This window comes from Scylla paramamosain, chromosome 7 (assembly GCF_035594125.1).
Source record: "Scylla paramamosain isolate STU-SP2022 chromosome 7, ASM3559412v1, whole genome shotgun sequence".
Classification (NCBI taxonomy): domain Eukaryota; kingdom Metazoa; phylum Arthropoda; class Malacostraca; order Decapoda; family Portunidae; genus Scylla; species Scylla paramamosain.
In genome coordinates, this window is record NC_087157.1 from 18,619,757 (window position 1) to 18,634,756 (window position 15,000).

The following is a 15,000-nucleotide window of genomic DNA, read 5'->3' on the forward strand; positions in this document are numbered from 1 at the left end:
GTGTGTGTGTGTGTGTGTGTGTGTGTGTGTGTGTGTGTGTGTGTGTGTGTGTGTGTGTGTGTGTGTGTGTGTATGTGTGTGTGTGTGTGTGTGTGTATGTGTGTGTGTGTGTGTGTGTGTGTGTGTGTGTGTGTGTGTGTGTATGTGTGTGTGTGTGTGTGTGTGTGTGTGTGTGTGTGTGTGTGTGATTGCTATGTACCGTGTCACCGACAGCATTCTTGGCACAGTAGTAATTTCGGCCACAATTGGTGTACGCCAAGGGTCCCCCACTTCATGCCTCCTCTTTATATTATATGTTAATGACTTAATTAAACTTGTCAAAGAAAGTTGTGCACCAGAAGGTTTCCTCTCCTGGCTCCATCTACTGGTATTAATGGACGACACAGTCCTGTTAGCCACCTCTAGAGCAAGCATGTTAAGAAAACTAGAAACTTTAAAGCAATTTTGTGATAATTACGGGATGAAAATTAATGTTTCAAAGACTAAGTTTTTTGTAATTTGTGGAACTACGAGAGATAAAGAACCATTGAAGGTTGGTGAATTAGTAGTAGAGTCATGCAGCCAATATATATACCTAGGTTCCCCATTTACTTGTGATGGTTGTGTCTCTTCTTCTGTCAAGGTTCATGCCAGTACTAAGATGGCTCATGTCAATAAATTCATTTGCTTTTTAAAGAAAAATAATGACATACCATTTGTTGTAAAGAAAAGAATATTTGATGCTGCACTAATGTCAGCCATACTGTACGGCTGTGAATCCTGGCTGAATGCTGATTTGAGGCCTATAACTAGACTTTACAACTTATGTATTAAACAATTGCTTTGTGTTAGAACAACAACCTGTAATGACATGTGTTATGTGGAATTGGGTTACCCTCCACTGAAAGACCTTGTGCTGAGCAGACAAAGAAAGTTTTTAAAAAGATGTGGCAAGAAAGAGTGCATATGAATGATGACCCCTTGATCTTTGCTATTAAAACCACTCTTAATAATAGACTTAATACAAGATCTTTTATTTTTCAGTTAATTAACGATGACAGAAATGATATACATATTGCTATGGAAAAATTAAAGTGTGACATATCTGCCTCAGATTCCTCCAGGAGAGTAACATACAAAGCAATAAATCCCAGTCTATCGGTTCATGATATCTACACCCGCAAAAAGGGAATCAGAGAAGATCTAAGAATTAATTTCACAAGATTTCGTCTGTCGGCACATTGGTTAGCAGTTGAGGTGGGCAGGTGGAAAAGACGGGGGCGTGGCCGCCTACCTCTAGAGGAGCGGCTGTGTCCCTGCGGACAAGTACAGACAGAAGTTCATGTCATCGAGCAATGTCCCCTCTCACAACACATCCGTGACACATATACATATTCTACACTACAGGAACTATTCAGTGGCTCCTTTGATAATACAAGACTATGTATTATTATAAGCTCAATCTTGAACTTATATTCCCACAATTTGTGACATATTTAGGTATTAGGATTATGTAACATTAGTTGTCATATTGGTGACCTGTTTCTTTTCTGTAATGAATAAGATTTATTATAGTACTGAGTTATGTTGGACTCATAAATTAATATTGTTATGTAATTATTACTGTAAGTGCAAGATGTTGTGGTCAATAAAACTATGAACTATGTGTGTGTGTGTGTGTGTGTGTGTGTGTGTGTGTGTGTGTGTGCGTGTGTCAGCATATATATACATTTACTTGTCTATACGATTGAAGCTTTTTTTTTCATTCTTTTTTTACTTTAAACTTTCTTTTTCATTCTCTCCGATTTTATGTTTGTGCTCTCTCTCTCTCTCTCTCTCTCTCTCTCTCTCTCTCTCTCTCTCTCTCTCTCTCTCTCTCTCTCTCTCTCTCTCCAATACATTCTTACTTTTAAAACTCTTCGTCAGCCTTCGGGAATCCTAAAACTGCAACAAACTGCCAGCAACACACTCAGTCCCTGTGCTTCCCTGAGCAGTAAAGGGCGGACGTTGTCATCTCCCGGCGTTACTCCTTCGAGACGCACAGTACAATATGTAAGTTCGTGTAGCGTCTTCATATTGACCGAAGAGATGAAGAATGTATGTCAGTACGTATATCAGTATATCTTTGACCTTCTGTCTGTCTTGTGTGGGTGGGTGCGTGATTGGATGGGAGTCTCTGTCCCCAGTTTATGTGCAATTTTGTGTATTGTAATGTATCTGTTTGTCTGTCCGTTTGTCTATTATTTCACACACAAACACACACACACACACACACACACACACACACACACACACACACACACACACACACTATCTCAACATTTGCTTTTTCCAAATGTCGCAAGAAAGAAAAAAGAAAGAGGAAGAATAATGTGCACGATATATATGCATGTGTATTGTGTTGCAAGACATCCAATCTCTCTCTCTCTCTCTCTCTCTCTCTCTCTCTCTCTCTCTCTCTCTCTCTCTCTCTCTCTCTCTCTCTCTCTCTCTCTCTCTCTCCATGGTTTCAACACAATTCCAGTGATCCACACAACAATATAAAAAATTTATAATATGCATTTTTAATTTCTAGTAAGGTAATTCATAGAGTAGCAGGAAAATTGTGTGTATTTTTGGCGACAGGAAAGTGTGTGTGTGTGTGTGTGTGTGTGTGTGTGTGTGTGTGTGTGTGTGTGTGTGGTGTGTGTGTGTGTGTGTGTGTGTGTGTGTGTGTGGGCGCCTCTGTCTGCAACTTGATTCACAGGAGGAATCATTTTTTTTTATCTCTTTTTTGTTTTATAATATTTTGCTTTCCTTTGTTTCTCTAGGTTTATATGTAAAATCTCTCTTTTTTATCCATTGCTCGTGTGTAAGTTACCAAACATGAACATACAAATATTTTCGTTATGCGAAATTCAGTCTGTCTGCCGCAAAGTTTCTGATATTTGTCTATTTGTAATGATTCTATATATGAATGTTTGTTTACTATTTCATTTGGCATATGCACCCATCAGTCAGTGTGTCTATGTGTCTTTGTCTGTCCTGCTTTCTGAATGTCTGATGTGCTGGCTGACTCTCTAATGTCATTTCCTTCTAACATAGTACATACCTTTATTTATCTTAGTTTGTTTACCATGATTTACGGTTGCATTTCTATATGTTCTGTCCATCAATATACAGCTAATTTCTCTCTTTATCTGATTCATCGCTTACACTTCCACTTTCTTCTTATTTGTTTATGTATATTGCTCTTCAACCATCCTGTGTTTCTTCACTTACCTACCCATTCGTCGATGTTTTATCTGTATATCTCTCCATATCTAATACTTCCACCTTCTTATCAATCAACGGGAATTTATTAACATATTTTCCCACCTATGTACTATTATCAATGTCTATCTGTCTGTCTGTCTATTTATCTAATCTATTTTCTACTTACTGAACTGTCTATCTTCCCATCTATATATATTTATATCTACTTATATACCTATTCATTTATTCATGTATCTATCAATCTATCTATCCATCCATCTGTCCATCTATATATCAATCTATTTATCAGCCAGTCGATCTATTTAACCATTTACCCATCCAGCCATCTATCTGTAAATCTACCTGTTCAACCAGATACCTATTCATTAATCAATTCGTCAGACCAATAACACATTTCTCTATCTGCGCCTGAACATACTCACCAACCCATCTCCCCGCTCACCGCCACTGTACCGAGATAATGCACCCTCAATACACTCCTATACTCGGCGGCGGCTAGGCAACGCTATTTCGACATGTTCCACTAAGCATCCCTGCTTATAAGGGGAGACAAGGCCCTGCTAATGCTACGGGACTGGAGGAGGAGGGGGAGGAAGAGGAGGGGCGTCTGTTGCAAGCATTATGTCAGCGAAAGGAAGGATGGAACGTAAGGGAGAGAGGATGAAGGATGGTGGAGCAAGGGAAGAGAAGAGAGGAATTCTTGAAAATGGGAGAAGTTGAGAGTGAAGTGTGGTGGTAGTGGTGGTGGTAGTAGTAGTAGTAGTAGTAGTAGTAGTAGTAGTAGTAGTAGTAGTAGTAGTAGTAGTAGTAGTAGTAGTAGTAGTAGTAGTAGTAGTGGTGGTGGTTGTGGTGGTATAGTTCGTAATTTTTCTGTTCCTCCTTCTTAGGGTGAATTGTAGATTTTTTTCACTCTATTAAAAATTATATTATTTTTTTTTGTCTTTTGCACAAAATAGAAAAAAAAATCAACATTTCCGAAAAGGCGGTATTCAAAAGGAAGTAAGCTTCTTCACTTGTCTTATTCATTATGACGTAACATTCTGAGGTAATTTGTGCGTCCAAAGGCACAGACAAAGGGGTGTTTGAAGTGGATGTTTTTACTAATGCTGTTATTACCCTCCTCCTCCTCCTCCTCCTCCTCCTTTTTTTGCATAGGAATAATAATAGAATCTCACTTCATTCTTTCCAATCAAAACGCAGCCAGTTTTTCCCACACAGCACGATGGTTTTCCCACGCCAGCACAAGCACGAGGGCGTGTCGGTTTGGCAGTCATACACTGCTCTAGCTTACTTTACTAAAGGGTAGTTAATCTAAATTAATTCCAAAGCGATATGTAAAGACCTGAGGGAGTGTTTGTTTTGGTTATCCTATGTAATCACATGTTGTAATCCTCATTTTCTTCGTCCGCTTTCTCCTGTTATTGATCAACTTTGTGATTTTAAGTACTAGAGGTCAAAGTTGCAGGCGATAACCTGTGAATCCAGCCCTAAAGGGAAGGTACACAAACACAGTGACCGAAGCTGTGGCCTGATTGACTGCCGCCTCCCTGGAAAGCGCAACGCAAGGATTCTGCACCACCCCTCAACAACCAAACTGTGCCTTCACCTGCGCTACGCACACACCACATCACACAACTATCATGCAGTTACACTCTCCCTCACAAACAAAGGTAGACAGACCACAACTCTTTCCCTCACTATTCTCTCAAGTTCTATGTGGCTTTTCTATACCACGTGGTATCAATTCCTGTATCTTGTCAGCTTCTGCTGGAGAGATTGGTGGGGAGGAACCTTCTGTACTATCCTGTATCTCCCAATAATAGTTAATGTAGAATAATTATCCAAACAGCCTCGTCAGTAACTCAAGGTTTGGTCTTCCGTTGCATTCCTTTGTATTCCTTTGTGTTCTTTCCTCCTCCTCCTCCTCCTCCTCCTCCTCCTCCTCCTCATGATGGAAACAATAATTAGAGATAAAATTGTTAAATATTTAGAAGAAAATAAAATCATAAAGGATTCGCAACACGGTTTCAGAACCAAGCGCTCCTGCTTAACAAACTTACTAGACTTCTTTTATGAAGTATTTAACTCGTATGACGAGACAAAAGCTGTTGATATTATCTACCTTGATTTCCAGAAAGCTTTCGACACTGTTCCCCATAAGAGACTCATCAGTAAAGTAAAAGCTCACGGCATTGCCGGAAACACCCTGAAATGGCTGAGAGACTGGCTCTCTGACAGAAAACAGCGTGTTGTAATAAATGGAAAAGAGTCAGAGTGGCATAAGGTAAATAGCGGCGTTCCTCAAGGCTCTGTATTAGGACCAGTACTCTTCATAATGTACATAAATGATATTGATGAAGGGATAAACTGCAAAATAAGTAAATTTGCAGACGACACCAAAATAACAAGTAGAGTTACGTCTGTGTCACAATGGCAGGAACTGCAGTGTGACCTCAATAAACTAACAAGCTGGGCAGAAAAATGGCAGATGAGATTCAATATAGAAAAGTGCAAAATTCTACATATCGGAAGCAACAATGTTCAGGCGAGATATGTAATAAATAACATGCCACTGTCAAGTGCTGATAAAGAAAAAGATCTTGGTGTCGTTGTGTCAAACGACCTAAAGCCGAGTCAACACTGCACAGAAACAGTAAAGACGGCGAATAAATTAGTAGGGTTCATTGGAAGAACCTTTGAATTTAAATCAGAAAAGGTTATACTTGCCTTATATAACTCACTGGTGCGCCCTCATCTAGAATACTGTGTACAGTTCTGGTCACCATACTACAAAAAAGACATTGAAAAACTAGAAAAGATACAGCGCAGAGTCACAAAGATGATTCCAAGATTGCGCAATAAGCCGTATGAGGAACGACTGGAAGAACTAAACCTATTTAGTTTAACAAAGCGCAGGATAAGAGGAGACCTAATTGAAGTGTTCAAAATTTTCAAAGGATATAGTAACATTGATGCACATAATTATTTTACCATTGATCATTTTAACCTAACAAGAAATAATGGATTCAAGATTATACCCAAACGTTTTAAATCCCACGAGGCCAAACATTTCTTCTTTAATCGTATAGTAAATATATGGAATAAACTTCCTGCCGAAATTGTAAACAGCAATACTATTGAATCATTCAAAAATAAAATAGACAAATATTTAAAAGCAAATCCCCAACAAGCTCTCTTCTTGTCCGAATAATTACTAAATTCACTATTTAAACTCTTATTCAACAGTTTTAATATAACTTGTATTAACTTTCAGATAGGCGTATAGAGTTCACCGTAGGGTGAATAGTAGAACTTCCTTTCATCCTTTCCTATGAAAATTTCCATGTCAGTTTTTCCATACTGCATGGTACTTTTCCCAACTATTTCCATGCCAGCGCAAGCTGGAGGGAGTGGTGGGTGGGGAGGAGCCTTCTGCTATGCTGTCCTGTCTCTCTTCACTGTAGCTAGTTAGAAGTAGTTACCAAACAGCCTTGCAAGGACCAAAAGGTCTGTTGCTGTTTGGCTTTCCTTTGTATTCCTTTGTATTCCTCCTCCTCCTCCTCCTCCTCCTCCTCCTCCTCCTTCTCCTCCTCCTCATCATCCTCCTCCTGCCTGCTGCTGGATGTGATGGCTCATGAATAACATGTGAATATGTTCTTAAACCACTCAGTGAAATCATAATTCGAGCTGAGAGAGAGAGAGAGAGAGAGAGAGAGAGAGAGAGAGAGGAGAGAGAGAGAGAGAGAGAGAGAGAGAGAGAGAGAGAGAGAGAGAGAGAGAGAGAGAGAGAGAGAGAGAGAGAGAGAGAGAGAGAGAGAGAGAGAGAGAGAGATTCAAGGCAAAAAGTAAATTCTTTCATACAAATGCACCACATTAAGCGCCTCCAGCGTAAGACTGTATAATTATCAGGCAGGAAGCGCGGCAGTAAACACGTCAAGTCTATGGAGAAGGCAGGGCGTGTTTCACTTGCTGGTCTTGCCTCTCACTTTTTTAATATACGTTTTCTTTTTTTGCTTTTCTTTTTTTTTCCTTGCATGGATTGACAAGGTGTGGAATAATAGTAAGAAAATACAAATTATACAAAAACTGAATTGGTGTCACTCCAGATAATAATCCTGCTCTTTACTACAACAACAACGACAACAAAAACAACAACAACAACAACAACAATTACTACTAGTAAGTAGTAGTAGTAGTAGTAGTAGTAGTAGTAGTACTACTACTACTACTACTACTACTACTACTACTACTACTACTACTACTACTACTACTACTACTATTGCTACTACTACTGTTATTAACATTCACCTATTAAGACTCAGGAAAGATTTGTCTTTCTCCAACCCTCTGTGCTTCTTAAAAACATGGAGCTGCATTTGGAAATAAAAATTCAAATAGCTGAACACAAAAATCATTTAGATGCAAAAGATATCGGACGGTTCAACTTGAGTAAACTGGAGTAAACAATGCAATACATGTTTAATTTAGAGTCAGTATAAAATAGTATTCTTACATTTCCATATAGCCATTATTTATACTCACGCTCTCATTTCTTGGCGAATGGCAAACAGAGGAAGAAAAAAAAATCTTTTCAGTTGCCGCTTCCATACATATAGACAAAAAAAAAAAAAAAAAAAAAAAAAAAAAATTAAAAGTCAATAAAAAAACTAAATATGTTTCCGGAAGTGCCTCAATACTCTTAAAACAACTTGTCACAGGAAGGGGAAAAAAACAGAAACAGGCAGAGAATTCCAGAGTTTACCAATGAAAGGGATGAAAGAATGAAAATATTGCTTGACTCCTGGACTATTGAAAGGGAACTTAAAGACTTCTATCACGTCCCCTCTTAACCTACGTCTCTCTAAAGAATGTAGATTTAATGACTTCAATCTCGCCTCGTAAGGAATACTCCTCATCCCCTGTATCCTTTCTGTCATTCTCCTCTGTACTGATTCTAATACATCTATATCTTTCCTGTAATGTGGAGACCAGAATTGCACAACGTAGTCTAGATGAGGTCTGACCAGCGCCAAGAATATCATTAATATTACTTCCGGCCTTCTACTTTTAACACTCCTAAAAATTAATCCTAGTACCCTATTTATCCTGTTTCTAGCCTCTATGCATTGTTTTCCTAGACGGAGTTCACAGCTAACTATAACTCCTAAATCTTTCTCGTACCCTGTAACTACCAGAGATTGTTCGTTTAATGTGTACCTACTGTGTGGGTTTCCTCTACCTACGCTAAGTACTTTACATTTATTGATATTAAATTGCATTTGCCATATGTCCGTCCATTCATTCATCCTAAATCTGCCTGCAAGGCGAAGGCACCCGTTTCTGATCTAATTAATCTATCTTTGTGTCATCCGCAAATTTACTAACATCACTACTAATTCCACTAACCAAGGCATTGATATATATTAGAAATAACAATGTCCCTAATACTGATCCCTGTGGCACCCCACTGATTACATGACATCACTCGGATTTCGAGCCGTTTATTACAATTCTTTCTCGCCTGTCGCTAAGCCATGACCCTATCCAGCCAAACACCTTCCCATCTATCCCGTGTGCCCTAACCTTTTCTCAGGAGCCTTTCATGGGGTACCTTGTCAAATGCTTTACTAAAGTCCAGATACAAGATATCATAACTATCACCATTATCTACTGCCTCGTACTCTTTACTGTAAAAACTTAACAAGTTTGTCATGCAAGACTTCCCCTTCGTGAAGCCATGCTGTGATTAATTTATCAAGTTATGTTTGTCTAAATGTTCCCTAATGTTCCTCGCTCTTATTAACTCTAATATTTTACCTATAACTGAATTTAAGCTGACAGATCTATAGTTAGACGCTAAAGTTTTATCTCCTTTCTTAAAGATGGGTACTACATTACCCTGCTTCCACATTACTGGTACCTCACCTGACTTAAGTGATTTCCTAAAGACAGAGACTAACAGCTCACTAATAACCTCTTTGCATTCCTTAAGTACTCTGAGATATATTTCATCTGGTCCTGGTGTCTTGAACTTTTTTTAGCCTGTCTATCTCCTGTTCCACTAACTCTCTACTTATGGAAATATCTGTCAGCTTCTCATTCTCATCTGCTCTAAACATCTGTTCACTATCTGGCATATCCTGCATGTTTTCCTGGGTGAAGACAGATGAAAAATACTCATTCAGAATTTTACTAATCTCCTCCCCAGAACTAACCAGTTCCCCATCAGCTGCCTTTAATGGACCTATAGTATCCTTATTCTTCGTCCTCTATTCCTGATAAAATTCCTTGGGGTCCGTCTTCACATGGCTGGCTACACTTAATTCATAATTGCCCTTAGCTTTCCTCGTTAACTTCATGACTGTTCTAACTAATTCATTATATTGTGACCTTAAAACTTCTTCACCTGCCCTAAATCTCTTATATATACTTCTCTTCCACCCTATATAATGTTTTAATCTAGCAGTCATCCATTTAGGATAATTTTTCTGTGATCTTATTGCCCTATACGGGATATATGCTAACTGACCTGTATGAACTTTATCTACGAAATATTTATACAATTCATCTACATTTACTTCACCTAATTCCCTCATCTCGGCCCCTACCATCCTCTCTACTCCCTCATCTACTCGCCTCGACCTCACCTCTCTCATTTCAGCATGAACTGACATTCCACCATACTCACACCCATATACCCCTCCCTCTCTCCTCCGCCCCTTCGGAACACATCTTACCTCCTCTTGTCCTACACCCTCACACCTCACCTCGCCTCTCACATCTTGCCTTATCTCTCTCAACTCCGTCCCGGACCTGACCTCACCCTGCATCCGTTGCCAGTCAACTCCTTGGAGGTACCTTTTTAATTCCTCAAATTCTGCTCTCCTAAAGTCAAGTATTTTACTAGTGTTTTTGCTTCTAAAAGTTTCTTCCCATTTTAAATTGTACCTAATTTCCCTATGGTCAATGTTACCTAGCTGTCCTTCAACCTCTACCTACGTGACTGATTCCTCCCTGTTAGTAAGAATTAAATCTAGAATATTATTCCCCCTTGTGGGTTCTACGACTACCTGTTTTAAAAAATTATCCTGAATTACCTTAAAAAATTTTGCTTCCTTCTTACCCACCATCAGACTCCAGTCGATATTCCTAAAATTAAAATCTCCTACCACACATACCTGACTGTACCTGCCTGCTCTATTTATTTCCTGCCACAGTGAGGTGTTAATTTCCTTTGTACTGGTCGGTGATCTGTACACTACTTCCACTACTGTACATTGCTGTACTACTACTGCTTTCCTATCTGTTTTAGATCTACTGTTAATACAACACTGTAATGTGTCCCTAACGTATAACGCGACGCCTCCTCCTCTCCTGTTTTCCCTATCTTTATAGAACAATGTATAACCATCTATCTTGACCTCTGGATTAAATACTTTTCCTCACATATCTAACCAAGTTTCAGTTAAAGCAATGATATCAAATTTCTCTACACACACTATTCTTCTAAGCAAGTCTATTTTATTCAAAATACTGCTACATTTTGTGTGGTAAATACTTAAGCTATTTCTCACCTTCCCTGAGCTAGCTACCTTTCTAGATTTAACTAATTTCTCCTATGTTTACTCCTCACAACACCTTCTTCACACAACCCTTTCCCGTATATGAAGTGAGTTATGGCAAATAATTGGCACATTTTGTGCGCTCGAGCTCGATCTGTAGTGATGAGGCGATAGTTGTGCGAGTTGCGAGGCAGAAACCTTCGCCCACATGCCGATAAATCGAAATATGCAAAATACAGCAAAAAAAAAGGTGAGTCTGACGAAGAAATTAAATAAAATAACAAAGATACGCCTTCAAAAGTTACCAAGAAGTGTTTCCGAAAATGAAATCGAAACTTTTCTATACGATGGACATCAAAAGGTGCTCCTGGCCAAATCATCCTTGTGCCCTCCAGGGCCAGGCGGGAGCGGTGGGGTGTACAGATGTGCGGTAACAAAAATAGAGCCCCCTCGCTCCGCTACGGGAATGATCCCTCCAAAGATATTAAATACGTTACTAAATGATTAAGAAAATCATAAATTATCTTTCATTCGCTGACAAGGAAAATAAAAACGTGAGGAAAACTAATATTTTCAGAAATCTACAACGACGAGCCTCTAAAAAAAGGGAGACAAATAGTGTGGGCCGGCTCTAGTCATCAAGGCCCACGTCACCTTGACTTTTCAAGGCGACAATCAACACACACAGAGACAAATAAGAACACTTCACAGAACTATACAAGCTTTCCTCTCTTTGATTTTACTTCAATAAAGCTGCAACAAAGGTTATGACGCTAAAAAGTTACCTTAGGTTAGGTCACAAATATCATGGTGGTAACGCTTCCCGGGAAATCAGAGTTAAAAATAATATCAACACCAATTGAACAAAGAAAATATAAATATCTTTTCTCCATAGAAGGAGAGTTTTTTTTTTTTTTTTTTTTTACGTGGAAACCAAATTCACACTAAATGAAATGTGTTACAGTAATAGTTTCCAAGGACACTTTATCATAACGTGCAAAATAGTATTAATCTACATAACAGTAAAACACACAAAGGATAAATAGACATATAAACTAGAAGATCTGATATTTGTTACCTAAAAAAGACCTTAAGTGAATATTCCCATTATTGTGGAAAGTTTTTTGTAATTGCATCTTTCCTTTCATCACTCATATATACGTACATACAAAAAAAAAAAAAAAAAATATATATATATATATATATATATATATATATATATATATATATATATATATATATATATATATATATATATATATATATATATATATATATATATATATATATATATATATATATATATATATATACATATAAAACGAACGCAAAAATGACAGCTAATTGTTAGGTTTCAATTGAATCTCTAAGTAAATATTTATACCAAAAAGATGACACCATTATAGAAAACAAATGATTTCGTATCCTTCTTTTCTCTATGCATACATTAAAATAAGCACACGAAGACTGGAATACAAAAATTATAGTTTTGAAAAAGATTCGGTTAATCCTCAAAGGACTTTTTTCCCTGTAAGATGTTGCAATGAACATTATAGACTAAATTTACATTCTGTCTTCTTTCACATATATACCCTAGGAAGGCAGAAACATGGGAGACAAAAACAACGCATTGGAAAAAGGTTTAAACTAATCCTTCAATGGATAACACTACTGACACGATACCATGGAAGCACATCGTTTCTTTCCTTCACAGATTCGTGGGAAGCTGACAGGAGAAAGGCAGGCAACAGTGACAGGTTTCCGTTGACATCAAAAAAAAAAAAAAAAAAAGTTTAACAGCGAGATCAAAATAGAGGGCACATGATGTAATGAAACAGGTACTCACTTTCCTCCTGCATGTGTTGGGAGTGTTCACCGCGGCACCACCTGCCATCCTTTCCTGAAAATATCAAAACATCCACATAAAAAAGTGATGCAGCTTCACTATTCTAAAAAGAGCTAAAAATGAAGCATCATAAACAGAACCACCAGAAATCATTTACTGCATGAGTTAACAACATACACATGAACAAAAGAGGAAAGAATAAATACTGAACAAAAACACGAAATGTCATAAATAAAACGTGTCAAATTCCTCCAAGCAAGAACACATGGATACATGGAAAACAACACTGAAAACAGAACACACTTCAAACGCTGAGAATGTTAAATATGCACAACAGCTGCAACAAAATAAAACGAACAAACACCATTACATATATAACAAGATCAAATAAGAAAATAAAAAGAAGCAAAAATAATAAATGTAAAGCTTGCCAACATTCAGCGGTGTCTAGAATATGAAGGTGGTAGTTAAGTGAGACTGAAGAGGAGGAGCACAAGTCATGCTGCGATTGATGCATGAAGGCAATCAAGGGAGAGGGTCGCACAGAGGAGGCGGGACGCAAGGCGCCTTCAGGCCAGTCACTGCTGGTGTCCCTCGCCTCCCCTTCCTGCCTCGCTGCGAGGTCAAGGGGCCACTACCACCGCTGCCTCAACACTTACACTACCTTTGCGTCTCAACACTGAAATGCTTCAATGAATGGGAATGAACGGGAAAGTAATGGTCACTTAGAATTGCTTATAACAAGTACATGTTACTAAGTGTTTTAAATCAATCTGTCTGTCTGCGTCTGTCTGTTTATCTCTGCCTCACATGTTCACTATAATGCTCTGTAAGAATGAGCATCCCAATCTCTGTTGCTTTGTTGCAGCGCATCTATTTGTATTAATGTTGTGTGTGTGTGTGTGTGTGTGTGTGTGTGTGTGTGTGTGTGTGTGTGTGTGTGTGTGTGTGTGTGTGTGTGTGTGTGTGTGTGTGTGTGTGGTGTAACATTACGAGTGGAACAATATTTACGAGTATGGGTCAGTAGGTCTGTCTTCTGGTATATTTAGTAGTTTTAGGAAATCAATGACAACTACGTATTGTGCACGAAAAATGGCATACCGTAAATACGAGGCCATGAGAGAAAAATATAGTTAGGTCACTATGTTTGCATTTTCTTCGCTTACAGTAATTGTTATCACGAAAGAATATACGAGTAACGGAAGAGGCATACGTTTATATTGTGCAAACATTATGCTGTATTAATATCCCACTGACTAATTCAGTTAGACTTTTGGTTAAGTACTCACTGCAGGGCACGATAAACTATTTATTTAAGTGCTTTACAAAAAAATTGTGAAAATATATTCATTGGAATGAAATATTCCAGTTTCTGCCGCTATTTAAAACTACTTTGTCCATGTCTGTGCCTGCCCGCACATCCATCTGTCCCTCTGTCTATTTGTCTGTCTGTCTGTCTGCTTCCTTGCCTTCTATTTTTGCCTGCCTGCCTGTCTGCCTGCTTCTTTGCCTGCCTATCCTCTTCAAGTTAGCCTGACTATTTCCCTGTCACCCTGTCTGTCTGCCTGCTTTCTTTCTTTCTTTTTTGTATGTCCATCCACCTCTTTCCCCACCCGTTAGTCTGTCTGCCTCCTTGCTTGCTTGCTTGCTTGCTTGCTTGCTTGCTTGCTTGCCTCCCTGCCTGTCTGTTTCACCGTCTGCCTTCCTGCCTACCTGCCCCCCCCCTCTCTCTCTCTCTCTCTCTCTCTCTCTCTCCCCTCTCCCTCTCTCTCTCTCTCTCTCTCTCTCTCTCTCTCTCTCTCTCCCTCTCTCTCTCCCTCTCTCTCTCTCTCTCTCTCTCTCTGATGATTATCTAAACAAGTCAAAACATTATTTAAACCACTACTACGAAATACCAAGGTACTTGAAGGCTTGTCTGTAAGTGGTATCAGTGTGAACAGGTTACATCACGCTCCTATACAATCATGATTTACGCAGCACACCCTCCATAGTAGGTTGGCAGGCACTTTCCACACGTTAAGGAGTCCTTCTTCATTTTGTTCTCTAATTTAAACTTCTTTATACAAATGAAATTAAACTTCGGGATTTAAATGGTCACTTTCTTTCTTATCACATAAACAAAAATGTGCTGGACAAATATAACGAAAATATTTATATTAAAAAAAAAACAATAATAATATTCGAGCCACACTCCACAGTAACGAAAGCTTTCATAGATATAGGAAAATATTGCAAAGATCGCACTGAAATATTATTTATCGCCGTACAACTACCATACCGAATTCCCGGGAGCAGACTCATGCAGGATAGAAAAAGATGAAACACCAATAAATACTGGTAGAGAGTCATGAGAACATG

The 15,000-nt window shown here is 38.6% G+C and overlaps 1 protein-coding gene across 4 annotated transcripts in view; it reads right to left on the reverse strand.

The window, feature by feature from the left end:
- Positions 1 to 15,000, reverse strand: part of LOC135102167 (uncharacterized) — a 167,079-nt gene that overhangs the window by 129,404 nt on the left and 22,675 nt on the right. For 3 of the 4 annotated variants that reach the window (XM_064006960.1, XM_064006962.1, XM_064006961.1), the window contains exon 2: positions 12,643 to 12,696. The exons of the other annotated variant lie outside the window; for it this stretch is intronic. In XM_064006960.1, coding sequence (XP_063863030.1) covers positions 12,643 to 12,696 — 54 coding nt within the window. The remainder of the gene's footprint in view (positions 1 to 12,642; positions 12,697 to 15,000) is intronic. 4 annotated transcript variants of the gene reach the window in all.